The sequence below is a fragment of the Microcaecilia unicolor genome, chromosome 7 (assembly GCF_901765095.1).
Source record: "Microcaecilia unicolor chromosome 7, aMicUni1.1, whole genome shotgun sequence".
Classification (NCBI taxonomy): Eukaryota; Metazoa; Chordata; class Amphibia; order Gymnophiona; family Siphonopidae; genus Microcaecilia; species Microcaecilia unicolor.
The window spans coordinates 69,088,141-69,115,968 of record NC_044037.1 but is presented as its reverse complement, the minus strand read 5'-3'; the positions used below and the strand labels follow the sequence as shown (position 1 = coordinate 69,115,968).

The window sequence follows — 27,828 nt, the reverse complement described above, 5'->3', positions numbered from 1 at the left end:
CTAGGGCCAGAGTTTTAGCCTCTGCAACATCACACAATTTATCAGTACATTTCATTTTTTATTCCTCCAGATGTTCTACAGATTAAGGATATACTCCCCATTCCAATAAAATATTCCTTATTATTGGCTTTTGCACTCTTTATTGATCTAAGCACAGATCTCATTGAGGGGCATAATTGAAAGGGACGCCCAAGTTTTGCTGAGGATGTCCTCGCAAAACGCCCCGATGGAGGGGTGGGGAAACAAGATGGACGTCCATCTTTCATTTCGATAATATGGTCGGGGACGCCCAAATCCTGAACATAAATTACCTCTTTTTCCTTATGATCCTAAATCTGTCTGTTACGCACAAACATTTGTTCATACTGATATTGGCGATTGCCTCTACCATAGTATGTAAGCCACACTGAGCCTGCAAATAGGTGAGAAAATGTGGGATACAATTGTTACAAATACATAAATTAAAATAAATAAATTTAGGTCATCTTTAGAGATGGTCATCCCTAGACTTGGTCATTTCTGATTTTCGGCGATAATGGAAACAAAGGACGCCCATCTCAGAAATGACCAAATGCAAGCCCTTTGGTCATGGGAGGAGCCAGCATTTGTAGTGCACTGGTCCCCCTGATATGCCAGGACACCAACCGGGCACCCTAGGGGGCACTGCAGTGGACTTCAAAATTGCTCCCAGGTACAAAGCTCCCTTACCTTATGTGTTGAGCCCCCCAAATCCCCCCAAAACCCACTACCCACAACTGTACATCACTACCATAGCCCTTTCGGGTGAAGGGGGGCACCTAGATGTGGGTACAGTGGGTTTGTGGTGGGTTTTAGAAGGCTCACATTTAATACCATAAGTGTAACAGGTAGGGTGGGGATAGGCCTGGGTCCGCCTGCCTGAAGTGCACTGCACCCACTAAAACTGCTCCAGGGACCTGCATACTGCTGTGATGGACCTGAGTATGACATTTGAGGCTGGCATAGAGGCTGGAAAAAAATATTTTGAAAGATTGTTTTTGAGCGTGGGAGGGAGTTAGTGACCACTGGGGGAGTAAGGGGAGGTTATATCCGATTCTCTCCAGTGGTCAACTGGTCAGTTCGGACACCTTTTTGTGTTTTGGTCGTAAGAAAAACAGGACCAGGTAAAGTTGTCCAAGTGCTCATCAGGGACACCTTTTTTTTTTTCCATTATGGGTTGAGGACATCCATGTGTTAGGCACGCCCAAGTCCCACCTTCGCTACGCCTCCGACATGCCCCCGTGAACTTTGGTCATCCCTATGATGGAAAGCAGTTGGGGACTCCCAAAATCGGCTATTGATTATACCGATTTGGGCGACCCTGTGAGAAGGACGCCAATCTTACAATTTGTGTCAAAAGATGGGCGTCCTCTTTCGAAAATGAGCCTGATTGTGTCATACCTGGAAGGTTTCATGACTGTTCTATAATGGTATAGTTGTACAACTTTTTAACATGTGCAGTTGTTAGAAATATATTACAAGACTTTGAGGCTGAGGCAATAGCAGGTCTATTTTAGACCTTTACTTTGCATGGTGTGTTGTGATTATGGTGAGGTACTGCATTCGTTTCTTAGTGCAATAGTTTAGGTGTCAAGCTCTAATTTACATATTCAAACAGGTGTCAGTTCTACAGAGCACTAAATGCTGAACTGTAATTTAACAGAGGTGAAACAGACTAGCCTGACATATTTGCATAAGCTCTAATTATTATACATTTGTCTGTCCTCTAGACTGACAATAGAGGCTGAATGTCAACTCCAGTTACAGAATTTTCCAATGGACACTCACTCCTGCCCCCTTGTGTTTTCCAGCTGTGAGTATATGTTTCTTAAATCTATGAACAAAAGTGAACTGTGAAAATAACTCCACAAACCAGAGAAAGAGTTCTGACATTCACTATTTATCACAAAGGATAGGCTAAGGAGTAATGCTAGCAATTTAGGATGACCAATAATTTCCAAGTGCTCTCTCCACAGGGCATGTCTACATGAATAACACTTCCTCTCAGCTATGTGATTTACAATGAGTATGTGAAATGTGCCAACACAGCTAAAGATTCTGCCAGAGGTAGGGAGGGGACTAGAACATATTTTCTTATAATAATAAAAACACAATTTATTAGCAGAGCAACACCACTTCTCTTCACGGAAAGTCAGCAGAAATTTATCATAGCAATTACAAAACATATATAGTTGGGATACCAAAAGAATGTTTACACAAAAGTTGAGCTTATTGCAAATTAAGGAGACAATCTTGAAAGCATTTTCCATTTGTAAAGCCTATTTTCCACTGCAAAGAAGACTTTTATGAAATTAAATGACTGAAAATGTAAGGAAAATTGTGGATACACCTACTTTTATGTGATTTGCATACTTGTGTTCCCAGGGCATACTTTGGGTTGACCAGTGGCAGATTTCTTTTGTGTGTGCATACAAGTGTACATGCAAAGGGGATACTGTGAGTGACAACAGGATTGGATTTAGGGTGGGGGAAAAAGTTAAGAAATTACCAAAGTCTTTTTCTTCAGCATTAATCTGAGTCAATGTCAGAGAATGTGATGACAAATTGACCCCAGTCTGTAAGGGAAATGTGTCTTTCTGCTTAGACTTCTCCCTCTCCCCCTCTACGTGCTGTTAAAAGAAAAAAAACCTTGATTTGCCCATTCCTGTGGTAATGGAGATGTGAAAAGAGGGGCTAAGGGATTATAAGTGTCCTCTGATTCACTGTGTCACCCTTTTACTAAAGTTTAGTATGTGCTAATGGACATTAGTGTGTGCCAAGAGTCATGTGGCTCATAGGTATAAAAAAAGATCTGAAGCATTTTGGGTGCACTGATGTCTATTAGTGCAGGCTAAGTTTTAGTAAAAGGGCCCCAATGTATCTTTTGTCTATTTCTTTTACCCTCCAATTATGTGAAGTATCTGTGGACTCAGTATTACAAAACCTCTTTCTAAAGGCCCCTTTTACCAAACTGCAGCAAAAGGGGGCCTTTTCTAGCATCGGCACATGTTTTTCACACGCGCTGAGGCCCCCTTTTATTGTAGTGGGTAAAAGGGAAGTCTCTCTTTCCTACTGGAAATGGCCGCAAGGCAAGTAAAACACTTGCCATGCAGCCATTTCTGGGGGGAGCCCTTACCACCACCCATTGAGGTGGCGGTAATGGCTCCCATGCTAACCCGGCGGTAATCTGGCAGCACATGGCACTGACCGATTACCGCCGGGTACACTCCGACGCTACAAAAATAAATATATTTTTGTAGTACCGAATATGATAGTGCACTAGGGGTGGGAAGTACCGCCGGGCTGCTTCGGTAGCCCGGCAGTACTTCCTGTTTAGCGTGCAGTAATCCCACTTTGGGCTTTCTGCCGCTTAGTAAAAAGGGCCCTAAATTAACTATTTTCTTTTGATTATTCATGTTTTTGCCACCGTCACATCTACTCCAAGGATAGACTGATCCTTCTCTGTAATCAATATCATTTATTTTAAATGTCTCATGTTTAGCTTTCCAGATTTTTATTACAATTAATTAATAGCATATGAAAACATGGATCCTTTCATTTTAAATCATTCATTTCTGTACCAAGTTCATGGCTTACTACCTCAGCCCTTTTGTTAGAAGTATTGATTAACAACATCAAGTATATTGAACAGTTATTCAAATGGAATTTCAGCTCTTAGTGAAGAATCATGAGGTATACACTTGTGAAATTTCTGCAAATTATTTTTTTAAATAATTTTTATTAATAATGTATTAAATTTACCCCCCTCCCTTTTACAAAGCCACACTGGCAGCTGCTAGCATGACTTTGTAAAAGGGGGGGGGGGGTGGATAGTGTATTTAGTATGTGTGGGATGAATGTTTGGGTGACAGCGGGAGTATTCAGCATTTCTGTACGCGCAGACCTCAGCTATAGGCATGGTGGTCATGGTCTCAGCCAGGCATCTATTATGGCTTCAGAATTGGTTGGCAGAGCCAGCCTCCAAGACTTAGCTCTGTAGGCTTCCATCTTGGGAGAAGCTGCTCTTTGGTGAAGACAAACTCATTCTATTCTTCTGCTTTGCCGCATGGATGTCCAAATTCTGTGACATGCACCATTACCACCAAGGACAGTGCCAGGAAGACTTCTATGTTCTCTGCCTGAAAATGGCAAGGACAAATCAAGATCAAGTATGCATATGTAGTATCACATCATACCTTATGCTATGAGTTTATCTTGTTGGGCAGACTGGATGGACTGTACAAGTCTTTATCTGCCGTCATCTACTATGTTACTATACGTTACTATGTCTTGGTGTGTCTGAGACAGGCTTTTCTATTACTAATTGGTTTTCCTTAATTTTGATATTGTATTGTTTTTAGTATGATGTAAACCGATTTGTACTATTTTTGTTTAAGTGGTATATTAAAATTAATAAACATAAACATAATGAATTCACTATCTTATGTAAATAATTTTGGTTCCTTAAGAATTCTGAAGCTCCTACAGATTCTCTGGATCTTACAGTATCCTCCCGATATTCAAAATCATTTAACTGGCCAGGATTGGCGCCTGGCTAGTTAAATGCACCATGAATGGCTATCTGAATTTTCAGCAGGACATGGCCGACCATGACCTACTGAAAATTTGCAGTTAGTGGATAGCCGGTTATATCGTATGATATAACTAATTTCCAGCACGTTTGGCGGACATATTTGGCTGCATGAATACCAAACCTATTTTTGGCAAGTTCAAACTTAACTGGCCAGTGCTGAATATCAGCTTGGCCAATTTAGGTTGAACTGGCCAAAAATAAACCAGATATTCAATGCCAATCACCAGAAACTACTCAGCATTGATTATCTGGGCTCAGCATCAACCGCAGTATGAATATCAGGCCCTATTTGAGAAATGTGGCAGCATGTAATTCAGATCATACAAATGTTTTGCTACGTTTTACCACATCCTCTCACTGTTCAACAAACTCATCTCTTTCTTCAGCTTTATCAAAGAAGGATTCCTTTGGAAGCATCTCTCTGATTAAATCCCTTTTAAAGCTGAGAACATTGACCCAGCCAGAAAATATGAATAATGGTCACACCACACCAATTGGAAACAAAAAGAGACAACATTTTATCAGGATTTAATGATAAGAGTGACCACACATGCAGCGCAACACAGGCAATATGACAACTACAGAAAATGTTAATTTAGCAAGTGGTCAAAGGAAATCCAACATTTTGGCAAACTGCCTGCATCAAAGAATAAATCCTGCAAAACATAACTAAGTCTATATCTATCTATCTATATCTAGGTATAAACAGATCTTTTAAAAAAATCCTTTAAAACAAGAGGTCAATTTTCAGACCGCAAGAGTAAGACTGGCTAACTCCTGTGGTCAGCGCTGAACCTGGATGTTTATTTTATTTTTATTACATTTGTACCCCATGCTTTTCCACTCATAGTAGGTTCAATGCAGCTTACATATTATATACAGGTACTTATTTGTACCTGAGGCAATGGAGGGTTAAGTGACTTGCCCAGAGTCACAAAGAGCTGCCTGTGCCTGCAGTGGGAATTGAACCCAGTTCCCCAGGACCAAAGTCTACCACTCTAACCACTAAGCCATTTCTCCGCTCTGAGCCATTTCTGGTGATTGGCATGGAATATCTGGTTTATTTTTGGCTGGTTTCAAAATAATCAGCTAAGTAAATATTCAGACTTAGCCGGTTATTTTGAAACCGGCCAAAGATATTCTACAGTTTCACGCTGCCACAAATGGACGCTAAACTCACTTTAAAAATCGGCAGGTAGCCAGTTGTATTGTGCAATAGAACCAGCTATCTGCTAGCCACTAACCGGGGAAATTCAGTGGGGGTAGCCCATTATTCCCCGCTGAGTATTGGCAGATGGCTGGTTAAGCGCTATTTAACCAGTCAGCAGCCATTTTAGCTGGATTAATAGCGCTGAATATTGGGGGAATAACTATTTAAAAACTCCACAAACTTTAAATAAATCTTAACTTGTTAAGTACAATCATAGAATAAAACTGCTTGACTAATGTGCCACAATATTGCAGGGCTCATTACCACACAATATTTGTGATAGTCTGCCAAGGGTCTCAAAATAAATTAATAGCAAGTGATTGACATCTGAAATAAATGATGAATAAACTGAGTCTCTCTAATAAAAAATATATCTTAACTTTCTAAGGTACACTATTTACCAAGAATTAAAAACTGAAGTGCCAAGGTTAGCTTTGAACTGGTCACTTTTTCTCATTTGTGTGCATGTAGAAAAAAATCATTATTACTACTACTACTACTACTATTTAGCATTTCTATAGCGCTACAAGGCGTACACAGCGCTGCACAAACATAGAAGAAAGACAGTCCCTGCTCAAAAAGCTTACAATCTAATAGACAAAAAATAAATAAAGTAAGCAAATCAAACCAATTAATGTGAACGGGAAGGAAGAGAGGAGGGTAGGTGGAGGCGAGTGGTTACAAGTGGTTACGAGTCAAAAGCAATGTTAAAGAGGTGGGCTTTCAGTCTAGATTTAAAGGTGGCCAAGGATGGGGCAAGACGTAGGGGCTCAGGAAGTTTATTCCAGGCGTAGGGTGCAGCGAGACAGAAGGCGTGAAGTCTGGAGTTGGCAGTAGTGGAGAAGGGAACAGATAAGAAGGATTTATCCATGGAGCGGAGTGCACGGGAAGGGGTGTAGGGAAGGACGAGTGTGGAGAGATACTGGGGAGTAGCAGAGTGAGTACATTTATAGGTTAGTAGAAGAAGTTTGAACAGGATGCAAAAACGGATAGGGAGCCAGTGAAGGGTCTTGAGGAGAGGGGTAGTATGAGTAAAGCGACCCTGGCGGAAGACGAGATGGGCAGTAGAGTTTTGAACTGACTGGAGAGGGGAGAGGTGACTAAGTGGGAGGCCAGCAAGAAGCAGATTGCAGTAGTCTAAACGAGAGGTGACAAGGGTGTGGATGAGGGTTTTGGTAGAGTGCTCGTGAAGAAAGGGGCGGATTTTACGGATGTTGTAAAGAAAGAAACGACAGGTCTTGGCAATCTGCTGGATATGAGCAGAGAAGGAGAGAGAAGAGTCAAAGATGACCCCAAGGTTTCGAGCTGAGGAGACAAGGAGAATGAGAGAGCCATCTACAGAAATAGAAAACGGGGGGGAGCGGGGAGGTGGGTTTGGGGGGGAAAATAAGAAGCTCTGTTTTGGTCATATTTAATTTCAGGTGGCGTTGAGACATCCAGACAGCAATGTCAGACAAGCACGCTGAAGCTTTGGTTTGGATGCAAGGTGAGATATCAGGGGTAGAAAGGTAGATTTGGGAGTCATCAGCATAGAGATGGTAGGAAAAGCCTACCATCTCTATGTGTAGCAAATTACGAGTGATGGAATCATTGTTTCTAGTAAGTCTCCATGTTTCTTTCAAAGTATTTGATCATTTTGTGGTCAAATATTTTCCTTTCATAGGACCATTTAAGTTCAACTTCGTATCATGATTATACAATGGTCTGACCTGCAAAAATGACCCTTCACAGTAAGGCCGCCTTCTCTGCAATGTGTTATTTTTCTCTCTATAAACATTTACATTTGTGGATGTTTTTGCGTATTTTTGAAGTCGAATAATTACAAATGGAAGGTTAAATCAAGTTCTGACAAAAAAAATGATCCTACTCTGTCGTACTGCCTTTCCCTTCCTATAATTTAATTTAATTGTGCCCGTTATTTAATAGGCCAAATAGCAATACATTGGAAAATTGACTTTACCAATAAAGAGCTGTGTCCCATTTCTGAGGGCTCTTGGTGCTTTTTGTTGTATTTTAGTTATTTAATATGGGACATCACATATTAAGGACCCTGTTTACTAAGCCATGCTAAGGGTGTGCTAGCATTTTTATCATGTGCTAATGATTAGCACATGCTAAATGCTAATTTGTCCATAGAAACATATTTATTTATTTATGTATTGTTCACTTATATTCCACATTTTCCCACTCATGCAGGCACAATGTGGCTTACAAACATTAAATAAATTCAGAATAGGAAAACTTAGAAGAGTATACAAGGAGTATGCAGGGGGAGAAGCATCTAATAGGGTGACTCTAGCATTTTGCAAGCACTAATTTTAGCACATGCTAAAAACATTACCTCGCCCATAGAAACATGGGTGGCTCTAGCGTTTTAGAGTGTGCTAATTTTATATCACACATTATCCGAACAAAAATATCCATTCAATGTAGCTATCATACATTAATGAAAAGTATTACAATGCATAGAATTTTAAATTTCAAGAGGTCAATATTCAGAAGGATATGGCCGCTAAAATGGCACTTAGGCAGCTATCCAGCAATATTCAGTGCCAGATAGCCAGCTATCCGACACTGAATATCGCCAGTTAGTGGCTTAAAGGTAGCCGATTATATCTTATGATATAACCAGCTATTCGCTGATTGCAAAAGTCAATTTGCCCAAGTTTGGCGGCCATATTAGGCAGCTACAATAGGTGGAATAACTTTGGCCAATCTTGGCTGGGTAAAGTCGGACTGGTTAAAATTAAACCAGATATGTAATGCCGGTCACCGGAAACGGCCTAGCATTGAATATCTGGGTTTCTTCTGCATTTTGAAAATTGGGCGGCATATGAATACAGGAGTACAGTACACAAGTTATTGGTGAGTGAAGAATTTTAGTAATTATAGTTTAATCCTAACCGGCAAGCACTGGATATTGGCTTGGCTTGTTAAGTTTAAACCGGCCAAAAATAAACCGGATATTCAATGCCAGTCACCAGAAATGGCCTGGCATTGGATATCCGGTCTCACCGCTGACTACGGGAGTTAGCCGAGCTGCCTCCCACAATCTGAATATCAGCCCCGGTCAGTTTAGCATGTTTACAGTATTTAGCATGCAGCCAATAAGTAAAATGCCCAGACTATTCATTGTCAGCATTATGGGTTTTCAGTGCAGTAGAATATTTTGAAAAAACTATTTGTGACATGAGCATGCTAAAACTTTTGTTTCACTCCTAACGTGCTTTTTTTTTTTAATGTACTCATTACATTTCTTTGAGAGCTCACATTAAGGGGCCCTTTTATTAAGCTGTGTTAGAAGCTAATGCACACCTAGCAGTGAAAAATCGAGTACCACGGGATTGCTCAGGTGTCCTGTGGTAACTGTGAAATCTGTGTATGCTAACCATGTGCTAAAACATTTTTTTTATTTTTTTTTTTATGAGATGTGTCGAAGCAGAAAGTAGGCATTCTTGCACTAACCAGTAAGTGTATCTACATTACCACGCACTAAATGGTTAGCATACAGTTACTACATGAATCCTTACCAACTAGAAAATGAGTGGCGGTAAGTGCTCGTGGTAATTTTTTTTTAATGTCCATACGCTAATGTATGCCATTAAAACAAAGAATAGAAAAAATGCATTTTTATTGCTGCAGTAAAAAAGTCCTTCGCGAGCAGGAAAGACTCGCATAAGGGCACACTAGGGCCACTTTTATCCGCAGTTTAGTAAGAATTCCAACGGTTGTTTTTGCAAGAATTTTTTTGTATACAAGGATTTAGCATACTTTGTGGAAAATTGTATCCCCTTCAATATTCAGCCAGTGGTGCTTAAAGTTTTTTTAAACGCTGATCGTTCCAACTAAATTATCCCCAGCATCCAGTGCCGGTCCATATCCGGGCGCCAGCACTGTATATTGGGGAATAATTTTGGACAGCCTGGTCACCCAGTGCTTATCATACATTAATGAAAAGTATTACAATGCATAGAATTCTAAAGATCAAGAGGCCAATATTCAGAAGGATATGGCCGCTAAAATGGCACTTAGGCAGCTATCCATCAATTGGACCCAGCCACAAGCTGCCATGAGAGGTCACAGCAGTCATTTTAGAACAGTGCCACAAGGGGCAGGAGTGAGGGAACTGCACTCCTGCCCCCAATGACCCCTGCTGCACCACCAGGGTAGAGGTAGGCCTGGGGGGGCCTACCTGGATGTTAGAGGAGTTAAGGGATCTGGGGGAGCTTTTCTCCTGTGGACATGGGGAGGGTGAGGGGGAGGGAAGGGAAGGAGGGGGCATTGTCAGTTGGCAGAAGGGGGCTCGGATTATGAACTGTTCTAAATTATGCTGCTTATCTATGCAAGTGCTGGCACTGAATATTGCCAGCACCCACATAATCCTGGGCTCCTCCCCAGTGCCACTCCTAGTGCTGACCTGCCCACCTTTTAGTTGACTGGTCTTTGGGGATATTCAGCAGCACTCTCTGGTTAAGTGCCGCTGAATATTCCCACTTAGGTGGCAGGAAGTAATTTAAGCGGGCAGCAGAGGCTCCTGCCCACTTAAATCTCTTTGAATATTGGCCCCTATGAGTTTCCATTTTAGTTTTTAATGCCATAAAAATAAAGAATTACAAAATACAGAAGATAAACAACATGCACAATTATAGGGCTCTGTGGATCTTCATGATTGTTTTTGATTATATTATATTTATAGCCTGGAGTTTGTATACTGCACAACATATCTTCCAGCTATACCTGTTTATTTGAAGAATCTACAGAGGTCTTCCTGCTCACACAAAACTCTTTCAGAAATTCACATCATTTTGCTGAGTTTCAGATGTGATAAATGATTTGAAGTCATGAAGCAGACAGCATTATGCTTACCACCCACCTCTGTCGGTTTGCATTTAATTCATGCAAGCCACGTGCACGAGTTAATTTGAAACATAATATAGTTATCTAATCAGACAAATTCCCTCCCCCGTGGGCCAATCATATCAGTATCAATTTCCCTTTGACATTTAATTTCACAAAATAGAACCAGACTCTTGACATACAGGTATAGCAGATCTATTAAATCATTTTTTTCCCTTTCCCTTTTGATATAATTAAATAGGGTAAAATGTCATTGCATTTTATATATTTTTTTTCTTAAAGATGATTTTGTGGATTACGTGGAGGGGCATAATCGAACGGGGCGCCCGAATTTTCCTGAGGGCGTCCTCGCAGGATGTCCCCGTGAAGGGGTGAGGAAACCCGTATTATCGAAACAAGATGGGCGGCCATCTTTCGTTTCGATAATATGGTCGGGAACGCCCAAAACTCCACATTTAGGTCGACCTTAGAGATAGTCGTCCCTAGAGATGGTCGTCCCCAAATCCAAGCCCTTTGGTCATGGGAGGAGCCAGCATTCGTAGTGCACTGGTCCCCCTCACATGTCAGGACACCAACTGGGCACCCTAGGGGGCACTGCAGTGGACTTCAGAAAAAGCTCCCAGGTACAAACCTCCCTTACCTTGTGTGCTGAGCCCCCCAAAACCCACTCCCCACAACAGTACACCACTACCATAGCCCTTAGGGATGAAGGGGGGCACCTAAATGTGGGTACAGTGGGTTTGTGGTAGGTTTTGGAGGGCTCACATTTACCATCACAAGTTTAACAGGTGGGGGGATGGGCCTGGGTCCACCTGTCTGAAGTGCACTACAGTACCCACTAAAACTGCTCCAGGCACCTGCATACTGCTGTCATGGAGCTGGGTATGATATTTGAGGCTGGCATAAAGGCTGGAAAAAATATTTTTAAAGTTTTTCTTTAGGGTGGGAGGGGGTTAGTGACCACTGGGGGAGTAGGGGGAGGTCATCCCTGATTCCCTCTGGTGGTCATCTGGTCATTTAAGGCACATTTTTGTGGCTTGGTTGTAAAAAAAAGGTGCAAGTAAAGTCGGCCAAGTGTTCGTCAGGGGCGCCCTTCTTTTTTCCATTATCCATGTGTTAAGCAAGCCCCAGTCCTGCCTTTGCTATGATTCCAACACGCCCACAGGAACTTTCGCCACCCCCGCGACGGAAAGCAGTTGAGGGCCCCCAAAATTGGCTTTCGATATGCCGATTTGGGCGACCCTGGGAGAAGGACGCCCATCTCCTGATTTGTGTCAAAAGATGGGCACCCTTCTCTTTCGAAAATGAGCCCAACAGTAACATAGTAAGTGATGGCAGATAAAGACTTGCCCAACAGTCACACTCATTATCAATTCATGATTTAATTAACAATGGATGCGATGATATATACTTTATCACAGGTGTTTATTTGGTGTTTCTGGGACATAGACCATAGAAGTCTGCCTTACTCTGGCCTTATTTTCCACCTACTGAGAGTTTATCTGTGTTCATCCCATGCCTTTTTGAATTCCGTCACTGTTTTTGTCTCAACAACCTCCTTCAGAAGTGCATTCCAGGCATTGATCACCCTTTCCGTAAAAAAAAATTTCCTGACATTGCTCCTAAGTGTACCACCCTCCAAACTTAGTTCAGGTTTTCTAGCTTTACCATTTCTCCTTCTCTGGAAGAGATTTGTTCCTATATTAATACCTGGCTAAGTATTTAAATGTCTGTATCATATCTCCCATGTCCCTTCTTTCCTCTAGGCTATACATATTCAAGTCTTCCAGTCTCTTCTCATACATCTTTTGGTGCAAACCCCATATCATTTTTATCACCATCCTCTGGATTGCTTCTAGACGTTTTACATCCTTAGTAAGATGCAGCCTCCAAAACTAAACACAATACTCCAGGTGGGGCCTCACCTGCGTCTTGTAGAAGGGCATCAACACCTCCTTTCTTCTGCTGTTTACTTTTCTCTTGATGCAGCCTAGTATCTTTCTGGCTACAGTCACCACTTTGTCATACTGTTTTTTTTGCTTTAAGGTCCTTGTACACCATCACCCCAAGGTCTCTCTCCCCGTCTGTGCATATCAGTCTCTTTCCTTCTATGATATATGGCTCCCTTCAGTTTCTACTCCTCAAAGGCATCATTTGCACTTCTTCACATTACATTTTAATTGCCAAATGTTAGACCATGCGTCTAACTTTTGCAGATCCATTTTTATGTTTTCCATTGCTTCCGGGGTGTCCAGTCTATTACAAATCTTAGTATCAATGATATCACAGTACAATTTTCCTTCTTCACAATATAAAACATAGAAATATGGAAAACGATGGCAGATGAAGATTGTACGACCCATCCTGTATTCCTAGATTCAATATGGCACATGTGACCAATTTGTGTGCACAATTTAATTGAGTAACAACTAAATTAGCACCAACAATTGGGCATAATAATCAATTATCAGTGCTAATTGGCAATAAATTGAATTTACGTGCACATCTTGGTAGGCACTATTCTCTAAAGATGGATGTGCATACAAATTCTTGTGCACAGATCTGAAAGGGGGCATGGCCAAGGGAAGGGCATGGGCAAGTCATGGCCATTTCAAGAATTTGCATGCCGTGTTACAGAATACGGCAGATCTGCGCCTAATTTAGGTGTGGGGATTTACACCAGGTTTCAGTTGATGTAAATCCTTATGTCTAAAATTTAGGTGTGGATTCCAGTGCTAGGTGCTATTCTTAAATGGCACCCAACTCAGTTTGCTGTATATAGAATAGCACTTAGCAGTCATTTTTTTTTGTGATGACTTTTCGGTGCCATATAATGAATTTGGTCCTATGTCTGTCTACAAACTGCTGAGCTCTATAAATTGTAATTTGTAAGTTTTATGTTAAACTGTACCTGCTGTACACCACCTTGGGTGAATCTCTTCATAAAGGCAGTTATTAAATCCCAATAAATAAATAAATTGCAGAATTGCCATTGCTTGTACATAGAAGTTGCAGAGTAACAATATTTTTTCCCTGTTTAAGTTTGTAAAATCTGTGCTATCACAGCGGTGTCCTTATATATATTTTACCAAAGGCTCCACGTTTTGGCAGGACGTCAATTTGCATATGTTAAAAAGTTCTAAGAGAATAAAGGACCACTTTACAAAGCTGTGGCAAGCACTAACTTATGCTTACCACAGCAAAAACTCCTTACCATGGGGCATGCTTAGGCATCCCACAGCAACTGAGATTGGTGAATGCTACCAACGTGTTGAAAGATTAATTGTGTTGCACTGGGCTGGGTCTAGGGGTGGGTCTGGAGGACAGAGAGTGGGCATGTTCTGCACTTATTGGTTAGTACATGGGAATTGTGGTACACTAATCAATTAGCACAGGTTTAGTGTGTGAGTCTCTACTGCCTACAAAAATAGGTAATGATAGGGGCTCATATGCTAATGGCCACATGCTAATGGAAAAATTAGCATGTGGTCATTAATAGGAAAATATAAAAATCTGCCAGTGGTAAAAATGGCCTTAGCATATGGGAATGACCTGCCGTATGCTTTAAGGCCATCTTTTACTGCTGTTTGTAAATGGGCCCCTAATACATTGTTATTAACATGAATATGTGAAATGAAAAAAAAATCTGAAACAAAATCCCTAAAATCTAAAAGCTATACCATTTTTATCCTGTGCACAATTTTTATTATCCACAGAAGAATTTTTCCCACTATATCGTGGAGCTCTTTTTCAAAACAAACAAACAAAAAACCATCCAAAAAACGTAAGGTGGGAGAGGGATGTTTTTTCTCTCAAATATGTCCAAAATTTCGATTTTTGGCATCCCGAGTTTAGGTGCTTTGCTTCACAGTTCATTCAAAAATCAAGGGGACATGATGGGAACATGTTTTGGGCAGGACATGGATGGCCACAAAAGAGAAACATTTTTTGCAATAATGGAATGAAATGAAAATGTCTAGGGCCAAAATTAAGATATCTTTGGCTAGACCTGTTTCAATCACGACTAAGGGTTTCTTTTACTAAACCACACTAGCAATTCTCACATGGCAAAGTGACACAGCCCATTCAAACTGAATGGGCTATGGCACATTTTCCACACCAGTAATCGCTAGCGTGGTTTAGTAAAAGAGGCCCTAAGTGACCAAAAGGTGCCCCAAATGACCACTGGAGGGATTAAGGACCCCCATTACATCACTAGTGGTCACTGTCCCCACCCAGTCCCATAAGATTTGACAGTGACAGTACATACCAGGCTCTATGACAGTTTCACATTTGATGGCCATTCTTTTAAGAGCAGTAAGCAGGTACCAGGAGTAGCCTAGTGGGTAGTGTAGTGGATGGTAGAGAAAGTGATCCAGGCCCATATCCCACTCTAACCAGTACACTTGTGGTGGAACGTGTGAGCCCTCCAAAAAGCACTAAATACCTAGGGGTTTGTTTACTAAGCTGTGCTAGCAGCTTCTTTGCAGCATTGCCGACACAGCCCAATCACCTATATGGAATCATGTTAGAAGCGTTACTGAAATACAGGTAGATCACATCTCATGCTCTGGATCCAACTCTCTGATCACTCAGTCACAGAAACTAATCAAATTTGCTTGGCAATACCTACCTTGGATTAAAATGTTCTGCCTCAAATCTAGCTACTACATTAGTCTGCTTTTGCAATGATTCCATTAATTTACTCACCACCGAGGTTAGACTAACCTATCCAAAGTTACCAGCCTCCTCCTGATTTCCATTTTTCTGAAAAAGAAGCAATCTGCCCATCTTCAGTCCTCCTGCACATCTCTCAGCTCCAAAGTAGTGTTCAAACTTCCCAAAGTTTTCTTAGTACATTTGGATGTGTGATACCCAGCCCTTTTGTGTGGACTACTTTAAGTTTATCTAGTTCCTCATAAATACAGTCAGTCTTCTGAAAATTATTTTAGGTCTATTTCTATTTATGTCTGTTTTTGTATTTCTTATCTTAGCCCTTCCTCTCTGAAATCTGAACAGATATATTTGTTAAGCAGTGTTGCTTTTCCTTTATCAGCCTGTACTCATTCTTCCCCTACTCCCTAAGTCTCACAGTGCCACTTAAGCACTTTCTCCTATCACTAATGTATCTCAAAAGTCTTCCATTTCCATTTTTGCTTTTCCAGCTTCTCTACATTTGCCAGATATTTCTGCCTCTCTTCCACTTTCTGTGATGATCAATTGTATTTGATGAGCATTACTTTTTTCCTTAACATTTCAGATAAGAACATAACATAACATAACAACATACTGGGTCAGACCAAAGGTCCATCAAGCTCAGTATCCTGTTCCCAACTGTGGCCTAAGTCCATCTTAAGAACCAGTTTGTATTTTAACACTAGTAATTTGTAAAGCAGTCAACCAATTAGTTGTACAGTCCAATTAAGCAAAACACCAGCCTTAAGTTGTCACAAGAAAGATTTTGTATTGTCATGACCTATTGTTGCCTAGATGATAACAAATCAAAGCACACTTCCTCATTTTTGCCATGAAAATGTAAGCCTAGAATAAGCAAAGGTGATGTAGTTATAACAGTTTTCTGTAAAACAGTCTGTAATGAACAAATGATGAAATGAAAAAAAAAATAGCATTCTCTATTTCCTCTTACCATTATTTACTTTATAAAAAGGGCTGTTCACCTTACAAGAACACTTTTCAGTTTTACCCACTATCTAAGTACAGAAGTATGGCCATACTGGGTCAGATCAAAAATCCCAGGTATGATGGTCACTGATTCTGAAGTTTTGGTTTTACAAGTTCTGGCTCCTCCCTTCCTAGTTTGGTTAGAGATGGAGGGACCGATATTCAAACTGTGGGAGGTAGCCGGGCTGCCTCCCACAGTTGGCACTGAGCCTGGATAGTCAATGCTGGGCCGTTGCCAATGACTGTCATTAAATATCTGGGTATTTTTTTTGCCAGTTTAAATTTAACTGGCCAAGCTGATATTCAGCGTTAGCCAGTTAAGTTAAAATTGGCCAAAGATATTCCAGCTATTTTGGTGGCCTAATATGGCTGCCAAACTTAGCTGGCGATGCACTGAATATCGGCGGATAGTCAGTTTTATTGCACAATATAACTGGCTATCTGCTAAGTGCTAACCGTCTGAATATTGCTGGATAGCTGGTTAAGTACCATTTAACTGGCCGGGAGTTGTTCCTAGCTGGTTAAATGGTTTTTAAAATTGGGTGGGTAGTTCTTACAGTAGAGCATTTCTCACCAAAGTGCATTTAAATTTGAAGTTACTGTGGCTTAATACTGGGCTGAAGCTTAATTAATTGGGAACGTTCAACAGAGAGCCCTGTTTCTCAAGTGCTTCTTCAGGAGCTGTGTCCTCGGCTGCTAAATCTGCCCTGTAATAAATGTGTAAATATAACGTTTCAGAGAGAGGACCGGAGGAGTTACGCTATAGAGTAAAGTGCAAGAAGAGGCCTACCTTTGGAGGGTCCTGCTCGTTCTTACTCCTAATGCCTAAAATGACGCCGGGAATTTTTTAACCCGATGCCATCCAGCCCTTCCAATCAAAAGAGATCGTATTGAGTGGAAAGCATTTTTATAATATTTCTAGAGAAGTTGTCTCTTTTAAAAGATAAGTCCTTTTAAGAGTCAAGTCTCTTAGGATTAAGTTTCAGTCCAGATAAGTGTAATTTTCTATTTTGTATCTGTCAAGCAAATAAATAACTGTGACTAACAGCATTAACAACTCTAAATGGAGGTTTTTTGACTTGTGGCGATTCTGCACCTAATCCCATCATAGCAGAACATGGTCTGCATAGGATAGGAGGCAGTCTGCTATTCAGGTGAATAAAACCAGGGAGAATTCAGAGAATCTGAAGTCTTTCCTCTGCAACCGAAGAGAGAATCTATCTTGCTAACAGTATAGATTGAAATAGGTAAATTTCTGCAAAATGGGTTTTGCACATACCAATTTGGACATTTTGAGATGAAATTTGCCCAAATGCTGCTTTTTGACACTTTTCGGACATTTGTCTGTTTTGAAAATGAGCCCCATAGGCACTCCAGTTTCATTTTTGGTTTAATTACTTAATATACCTCATATGGTAATATGGTTTTATCCTGCAGGTTGACCACAGATTTGTAAAGAATTTCCAAGCTTGTTGAGGAGTCTACATTTCAAATGAAATGAATGGTGTCCAAACTGAGTGATGGAAACCTTGAAGTTGGATTCTAGAAAATGAAGAGATCCAATCCTCACTTGACTAACTAATGTGCCCAAACCATAACAAAGTACTAAAAAGAGACAGAGACTAATCTTGAATTGAAAGTTGTACTCCACTAAATACAGAAGTATAATATTACCTGAGCAAGAATTTCACTTTTCTTGGCCTTTTATGATGATTGATGTGCTATCACTTTTGTGATAATGATGACTAAAGTAGACAAAGAATATCAATACACCCCTAGCAGCAACATTCAGATGACAGTGCATTGCAGTTAGTGTAGGCAATCACTATACCAACTTTTGATCAGTGTGGAAAGCTTCCCTGTTCCTCCCTGGGCATTCACAAATCCATCCTGATGTTTATTGTAAGTTCCTCATTAAAATCTGCCTTTTTCAAAATGAAAACAGTCTTTCAAATTACATATTCTAAATTATGAACAATCCATCATGTAATCCGCAAAACCCAAAACCCTGTTGCTCTCATTGGATTACAATTACTTTTCATAAACCTTTAAACCCTGTTCGCTATTCATAATTAGGCCTTTTCTTTAGTTACACATCATCACTTCTCAATCAATTACTTCATTCATTGCTTAGTACAAGTATGAGAAAGCCCAAGGGACTTTAGAAGTAAGAGCACCTGACCATAATATGGCACAGAGCCCAGTGTTGAAAGCACTTTACTCGTAGGAAGTTACTTTAAAACAAAATCTTTAGCTATTAATTGGAGTTTGACCTTTCCCTCTGATCTGACTGACTCATGGCTTGTCTGTCTCTCATTAGCAGAGTTTGACAGCATCACCTCATGTCTTTGAAGCCCTGACAGTGTTTATGTATGCTGTGGTAATGAACACCCTTAATTACACATGAAGCAGATGTAGTTTAATGAGACTTGTAAAATCTTCAAAATGCTAACGCTCTTTGTCATAAACTTCAAAATGCATAAGCATTATTATCATCATAATAAAATCAATTCCAATTCTAGTAATAATAATGGAATCCTATCACAATTTGCATCAGATCAGATTACCAATAAGTTTTTTTGCAGAAGTTCTTGGCAAGGCCATCTGTTGGCTTAGAACAATTTATAGAAGGAACCGTACAAGAAAACAATCAGGAGTGGTACCTAATGGTTAATGCAGTGGCATGAGAACTGGAGAACCTGAGTTCAATTCTCACTGCAGAGTCAATTCAGCTCCTTGTGAGTCTGGGTAAGTCACTTAACCCTCCATTGCCCCAAGTACAAAATAAGTAACTGTATATAATATGAAACCACCTTGATTGTAACCACACAAAGGCAATATATCAAGTTCCATCCCCTTTCAGTTGTGTGTTGTGTGAAGCTTCCCAAAGGGAATAGTTTATTCTCCCTTTTTGTTTGGTTTTGTGAAAGGGTTATAGATGTTACTGCATTCTGTATTTCATCATTAGAGAATAAAATATTTCCTTTGAGAAGCTCTTGAAGACCAATAATTTCTTTGGACTTTTGGACATTTTGGGATCTGCTATACACCTCCAATACTGTGTGCAATTCTGGTCGTGCATCTCAGAAAAGACATAGTGGAATTAGAAAAGTTACAGAGAAGGGCGAAGAAAATGATAAAGGGGGTGGGGCGACTTACCAATGAAGAAAGACTAAAGCAGCTAGGGCTCTTCAGCTTGGAGAAGAGATGGCTGAGGGGAGATATGAAAGAGGTCTATAAAATAATGAGTGGAGTGGAACCGGTAGATGTGAATCACTTGTTTCCTCTTTCCAAAAATACTAGAACTAGGGGGCATGTAATGAAGCTACAAAGTAGTAAATTTAAAACAAATTGAAGAAAATATGTTTTCACTCAATGTGTAATTAAACTGTAGAATTTGGTGCCAGAGAATGTGGTAAAAGCAGTTAGCTTAGCAAGGTTTATAAAAAGATTTGGATAGCTTCCTAAAAGTCCATAAGCCATTATTAAGATGGACTTGGGGAAAATCCACTGCTTAGGATAAGCAGTATAAAATGTATTGTACTGTTTTGGGATCTTGCCAGGCACTTGTGACCTGGCTTGGCCACTGTTAGAAACAGGATGCCGGGCTTGATGGACCTTCAGTCTGTCCCAGTATAGCAATGCTTATGTTCTTATCTGGGTATAAAGCAGCTGGCAGTTAAATTAGAGTACTGCTGACTTATTGGTGGTACCCTGGAGTGTCCTTATGCTATTGGGAAACTGCTGAGGCAGTCAGTATAGATTTTCAGTGGCATTATTTAGATAATGGTGCTGAAAATCAGTGGCTAGCCCTGGTAAACGGCATGTATCTGGGGAGGAGCCATTTCTGCCTGGATAAGTGCTACTGAATATTGATAGGGATGGGTAGTTGTTTGCAATGACACGCCTTCGTGGCCACACCTCTCCTACTCTCCTCCGCTCTCTTTTACTCCTTCTCTTACTCTCAGCTGGTGACATCAATCCCAATCCTGGCCCTCCTCACCAACTATTATCCAAACTCTACAGATCTCACCGTGACCTCTCTAACCTCATCTCTATTCCTCTACTCCCCTCCTCTTCTCTGCCCTTCTCTTGCGCCCTATGGAATGCCCGCTCTATCTGTAATAAACTCCCCTATATCCAGGACCTCTTTATCTCGCGTCACCTCCATCTGCTCGCCATAACAGAAACCTGGCTCTGCCCTGATGACTCTGCTTCAGTCGCAGCCCTGTGCCATGGTGGTTATATATTTTCACATACTCCTCGCCCTGCTGGCCGTGGGGGCGGTGTTGGACTACTTCTCTCTCCCTCCTCCAGATGTCAACCCCTTCTTCCACCTCAATCTCACTGTTTTTCCTCCTTTGAAGTCCACTCTATCCGCCTTTTCTCTCCTCTGCCTCTTCGAATAGCGGTCATTTATCGTCCCCCTGATAAGTCCCTTTCATCCTTTCTCAGTGACTTTGACGCCTGGCTTGCCTTCTTCCATGATCCTTCCTCCCCCTCTCTCATCCTTGGTGACTTTAATATTCCTGCTAATGATCCTTCCAACTCTTATATTTCCAAGTTACTCGCTTTAACGTCGTCCTTTAATCTCCAACTATGCTCCACCTCCCCCACTCATCAAAATGGTCACTGTCTTGATCTCATCTTCTCCTCCAACTGTTCACCTTCTAGTTTCCTTGCCTCTGATCATCCCTCCTCTGATCACCATCTTATAACTTTCACACTTAAATCTCCTCCCTCCCAGTCCCGTCCTATCCTATCTAATTTATCTAGGAATCTTCACAATATTGACCCTTCATCTCTATCCTCGCATGTTTCAAACCTCCTCTCTACTGTGGCACCATCCACGTCTGTCAACGAGGCTGTTTCTTCTTACAACAATACTCTATCCTCTGCCTTAGACACTCTTGCACCTTTGATGACCCGCCCTGTAAGGCGTACAAAACCCCAACCTTGGCTGACTTCTTATATCCGCTACCTACGTTCCTGTACCCGCTCCGCCGAACGCCTCTGGCGGAAATCTCGGGCCCTTGCTGATTTCTTACACTTTAAGTTCATGCTGACCTCCTTCCAATCTGCTCTTTTACGTGCCAAACAGGATTATTATATCCAACTGACCAACTCTCTTGGCTCTAATCCTCGACTTCTCTTCACCACATTGAACTCTCTCCTCAAGGTGCCCCCTCCCCCAACTCCCCCTTCATTATCTCCTCAGACCCTTGCTGAATTCTTTCACAACAAGGTTCAAAAGATAAACCTTGCTTTCTCTACCTCACCAGCTCTCCCTCCACTAGTCCGTTCCCCTCTCTCTCCTTCCCCTCATTCCCTTTCCTCCTTTCCTGAAGTTACTATTGAGGAAACTACACTTCTCCTTTCTTCCTCAAAATGTACCACCTGTTCCTCTGATCCCATTCCCACCCACCTTCTTAATGCCATCTCTTCTACTCTTATTCCTTTTATCTGTCACATTCTCAACCTCTCACTTTCCACTGCGACTGTCCCTGCTGCCTTTAAACATGCTGTGGTCACACCTCTCCTTAAGAAGCCTTCACTTGACCCTACTTGTCCCTCTAATTACCGACCCATCTCCCTCCTTCCTTTTCTCTCCAAATTACTTGAGCGTGCTGTTCACTGCCGCTGCCTTGATTTTCTCTCCTCACATGCTATTCTTGACCCATTACAATCTGGTTTTCGCCCTCTCCACTTAACCGAAACTGCGCTTACTAAAGTCTCCAATGACCTATTACTGGCTAAATCCAGAGGTCAATATTCCATCCTCATTCTTCTTGATCTTTCCGCTGCTTTTGACACTGTCGATCACAGCATACTTCTCGATACCCTGTCCTCACTTGGATTCCAGGGCTCTGTCCTTTCCTGGTTCTCTTCCTACCTCTCCCTCCGCACCTTTAGTGTTCACTCTGGTGGATCCTCTTCTACTTCTATCCCTCTGCCTGTCGGCGTACCTCAGGGTTCTGTTCTTGGTCCCCTCCTCTTTTCTATCTACACTTCTTCCCTTGGTTCATTAATCTCATCCCATGGCTTTTCCTACCATCTCTATGCTGATGACTCCCAAATCTACCTTTCTACCCCTGATATCTCACCTTGCATCCAAACCAAAGTTTCAGCGTGCTTGTCTGACATTGCTGCCTGGATGTCTCAACGCCACCTGAAATTAAATATGACCAAAACCGAGCTTCTCATTTTCCCCCCCAAACCCACCTCCCCGCTCCCCCCGTTTTCTATTTCTGTTGATGGCTCTCTCATTCTCCCTGTCTCCTCAGCTCGAAACCTTGGGGTCATCTTTGACTCTTCTCTCTCCTTCTCTGCTCATATCCAGCAGACCGCCAAGACCTGTCGTTTCTTTCTTTACAACATCCGTAAAATCCGCCCCTTTCTTTCCGAGCACTCTACCAAAACCCTCATCCATACCCTTGTCACCTCTCGTTTAGACTACTGCAATCTGCTTCTTGCTGGCCTCCCACTTAGTCACCTCTCCCCTCTCCAGTCGGTTCAAAACTCTGCTGCCCGTCTCATCTTCCGCCAGGGTCACTTTACTCATACTACCCCTCTCCTCAAGACCCTTCACTGGCTCCCTATCCGTTTTCGCATCCTGTTCAAACTTCTTCTACTAACCTATAAATGTATTCACTCTGCTGCTCCCCAGTATCTCTCCACACTTGTCCTTCCCTACACCCCTTCCCGTGCACTCCGCTCCATGGATAAATCCTTCTTATCTGTTCCCTTCTCCACTACTGCCAACTCCAGACTTCGCGCCTTCTGTCTCGCTGCACCCTACGCCTGGAATAAACTTCCTGAGCCCCTACGTCTTGCCCCATCCTTGGCCACCTTTAAATCTAGACTGAAAGCCCACCTCTTTAACATTGCCTTTGACTCGTAACCACTTGTAACCACTCGCCTCCACCTACCCTCCTCTCTTCCTTCCCGTTCACATTAATTGATTTGCTTATTTTTTATTTTTTGTCTATTAGATTGTAAGCTCTTTGAGCAGGGACTGTCTTTCTTCTATGTTTGTGCAGCGCTGCGTATGCCTTGTAGCGCTATAGAAATGCTAAATAGTAGTAGTAGTAGTAGTTGATCTTTTCTCTGTTGTTTCATACCATTACCAAACAAAAGTGAACAGAGAAAGCATGTTGCATGTTGTTGTTCACGCATGGTGTACACACTGAAAATTGTGTGCATGCCTCCAGATTCTATATATGGCACTCAAAATTGTGCATACTCAATTTGCACACACAATTGAGTGACAAGCTGATAACTAGCAATAATTGGATGCCAACAACCAATTATTGAGATTAATTGGCTCCAATTAGGATTTGCACGTGCATCTTCCTATGCACTATTCTATAAAGATGCAAATCTTTTTGTGCACAATTGAAAAGGGGGTATAGCCAGAGGGGGGGGGGGGGGGGCATGAGCAGGTCAGGGGCATTCACTAAAGATGTGTGAAGTATTATGGAATTCTGGGGATCCATGCCTAACTTAAGCACACAATGATGTACACCAGGTTTCAGCTGGTATACATCCTGGTGCCCAAAGTTGGGCATAGATCTCAACACCATGCGCTAGTCTATAAACAATCCTCAACTTAGAGTGCTCTTTAAGGAATAGCACTGAGTGCGCATTTTTTTTGGTGCCCAAATTTGGGTGCCATTTATTGAATCTAGTCCACCCTATGGAAAGAGGGTGAACTCTTTTCCGATAGTGGAATCACTACATATGTGCAAACTATTAAGCATGTGCAAACTTGTGTGAGCATGTGCACCCTATTGGGAAAAGAGTGTGGCCTAGTTCTGAAATTTCAACATAATTCCCCGGATTCTATATAGCATGACTACGTTTGGTGTGCAAATCCTGTAGTATTATGAATTTGTTATAAAAATAATCAACAGGTGTGGTTTATCAATAGCACTACTGCAAACTTCACTAAGAGAAATCTGTAAAACAAAAAATAATTCAAATATTATATCGAAAGGAAGGAAAAAGCCTCAAAGAGCTTGAAATTTAGCAGATTAACAAGAGCTGTAAAGATCTAAATGATCTCTTACTCTTTCATCATTGGCTGAAATAATCTTTCAATATTTTGATATAGGTATTGCAAAAACTTCATAATTTCACATTCATGTCATATAGCAAAAATCAAAAAGCAATCTAACCCTCAAAAAACACTTACCTTTAAAGAGCTGGGTGAGATGATAAATGCAGGAACCGAGCCCAACGGCTGCTTCTCAAATGGTAAACACTGCCATCGGGCCGACGGACAGCGTTTTGCTTTGCTGCGTCAGGGTCCCGAATGGTGAAAAATCTTCAGGCGCTAGGCAAGTTGGAACCTCTTTCTGTTACAACATTCCTGTATTTATCATTTCACCCAGCTCTTTAAAGATAAGCGGGGTTTTTTTTGGGTTAGATTGATTTTTGATTTTTGCTATATGACAAGAATGTGAATTTATGAAGTTTTTGCAATACCTATATCAAAATATTGGAAGATTATTTCAGCCAATGATGAAAGAGTAAGAGATCATTTAGATCTTTGCAGCTCTGTTAATCTGCTTAGATTCAAGCTCTTTGAGGCTTTTCCCTTCCTTTTGATATAATATTTGTGGTATTCTGGATTTGTGCATGCAACTTAATTAGCTAGCAAGCCATCAGTGTCAATCATTGCCACTTAACAAGCAATTATTGACACTAATTGGCATTAATTAGAATTTACATGCAGAACTAAGCGTATTCTAACATGATGCACATAAATTCTAAGTCACATAGTTGAAAGGGGTTGTGGAATGGGCAGGTCATTGGCATTTCTAAAACTCTACATGGTGTAATAGAATACACCCGGTCTGTACGTAATTTAGGCATTGGCATTTATACCAAGTTTTATTGCCCACAACTAAATTTAGTCACACGGACGGGCACTTGGGATATTCTATAAACTGTGGAGAAATTTAGTCTTATTCAATAAAATATGCCTAAATTTAGGCATATTTTATGGAATATGCCTAAGGTATTTTGTCTCAGTGCCAATTTTTTAGGCATGATATATAAATCTTGACCAATATGCACTATTTCCAAAGAGTGCACATTATTGTTGGCAACTGACAAAATGATTATTGATTTTGTGAATGAAGGAGTTTGTTTGCAAGAGTTTCTCTCTGCTTGATTTCGCGCAAAGGGACAACATCACAGCGCAGCATATTGCATCCAGCTGACGTATTGAATTTTACAACACAGGCATACCCACGGTGTTGCATTTCATGACCCCTGATGCAGGTGCTGAGTGCCGAAACACGGACCGTGTCGGGTCCACTATAGGATTGTTTCATCATAATACATGATTAAAGATTTCAACCCACCTTTTTTTGAAGGCTCCTGTTTTTGTTCTTTGGATTTTTTGTACTTTGCTCCCTCTCTTCGATACATTAAAATGATAAAATGGCCATGTGTAAATGAGCAAAATGAAAATTCCCATAAACAGCATACAATGAAGATTTTCTAGCTGCCCATACGTAAATATTGATCCCGTAATATTGTATCCTTTGATAACACATTTGCAATGAATATTTATTGAATACTCATATATGTAAATAATAAGACTTTTTTTCATTGTTCAGTTCTATTTCACCTATAGGGAAATTAATCAGTTTATCTAGTTATTTCTATTCAATCTGTCAGTGTGTAAATCCATAATGTATGTTTAATCTGCTGGATGATGAAGCCATAATTCCTCAAGAGGATTCTTAGATTGCTAGAGATTGTTTCCTTCGGGAGATGAATCATTCAGTTCCTGATGCTTATTTAATCTGTTGAAGGAAAAATGTGTCATTGCAGGAAACATTACTCATCTTTCAAGTGCAAATAGTTATTCATATTCTGGACAGGTGTATTGCCTTTAGATTTAAGGTTGCATTTACTAGCCTATGCTAATGCATTAAAAAGTTAATATACTTGAGAGGTGTTCAGGCATTAAGTAGTTGTGTCATTTCATTTTCTTTTGTTTCTATTTTCATTTCATTTAATTTTTTTTGTCTCTTTTTAACAGTCATGTGCTATTCAATAACAGAGCACATTAAGGGCCCCTTTTACTAAACCATGGTAAAACTGCAGTTACTGCAGCTTAACAAGTGTCTTTATCACATGGTAGCTGCAAATTTAATGTGGCGCCTATTTGCATGTGTTCCCTGTATTTTGAACTGCAGGTTATGCACTACTATTCACATTAATGCATGGTACCTGCTCCTGGTTAATGTGGTATCACTTAGCACCTCTTGTCTAGGAAGCAGTACGTGCTTTCACATTAACTCCTTATTAGTCAGTTAGCAGGGTAAGTGCAGATCATTATAGGCCTTCCATGCCTATTCTCTGACCATTCTTCATTATATGCCTACTGCCTTCTATGCCCATTTTCTGCCCATTTTTCTTCATACAGTTAATGTGTGGGAGCACTTACTGCCTCCTGTTTAGGAGGTGCTAGGTTTTCCTGTGTTAACTCTTTGTTGTCCAGTTGGCATGTGCCAGTGGTGTAGCCAAGGGTGGGCCCAGTAGCAGCACACCTATGATGTGACTGGTAGGGATCCCCAAGCCCCACCAGTTGAAAACTCCCAACAACTGTCCCTCCTGCATACCTGTAAATAGCAGATCTTTGCCTGCAGTGAGCAGCAACTGATACATACTGCTCACACCAGCCCCACAGCCTTCCCTCTGATGTATTCCCACCTATGCGGAAACAGGAAGTTGCATTAGAGGGAAGGCTGTGGGACCAACATGAGCAGTGTGTATTAGTTGCTGCTCGCTGCTGGTGAAAATCTGCTATTTAAAAAGTATGCGGGGAAGGGGAGATGTTTGAGAGACCATATGGCATGCAGGCGAGAAAGGGCAAGACCATATCACTTGTGGGACAAGGTGGAGTTCTTCTGCCCATCCATCTTCTGCCCACCCAGCATTGTTTAGGTTTTACAACTTTTATTAACCAAACAAGAGAACAAACAGTTACAATTGTGGCGGGAGGTGGAGATGGTGCTGGGCAGACTTAAACGGTCTGTGCCAGAGCCGGTGGTGGGAGGCGGGACTGGTGGTTGGGAGGCGGGGATAGTGCTGGGCAGACTTATACGGTCTGTGCCCTGAAAAGGACAGGTACAAATCAAGGTAAGGTACAGTGGTGGAAATAAGTATTTGATCCCTTGCTGATTTTGTAAGTTTGCCCACTGACAAAGACATGAGCAGCCCATAATTGAAGGGTAGGTTATTGGTAACAGTGAGAGATAGCACATCACAAATTAAATCCGGAAAATCACATTGTGGAAAGTATATGAATTTATTTGCATTCTGCAGAGGGAAATAAGTATTTAATCCCTCTGGCAAACAAGACCTAATACTTGGTGGCAAAACCCTTGTTGGCAAGCACAGCGGTCAGACGTCTTCTGTAGTTGATGATGAGGTTTGCACACATGTC

General features: G+C 41.2%; 1 protein-coding gene across 1 annotated transcript in view; it reads left to right on the top strand.

The window, feature by feature from the left end:
• LOC115474893 (gamma-aminobutyric acid receptor subunit gamma-4) overlaps positions 1-27,828 on the top strand; it is a 339,336-nt gene that overhangs the window by 258,449 nt on the left and 53,059 nt on the right. The window contains exon 5 of the mRNA XM_030210585.1: positions 1,749-1,831. Coding sequence (XP_030066445.1) covers positions 1,749-1,831 — 83 coding nt within the window. The remainder of the gene's footprint in view (positions 1-1,748; positions 1,832-27,828) is intronic.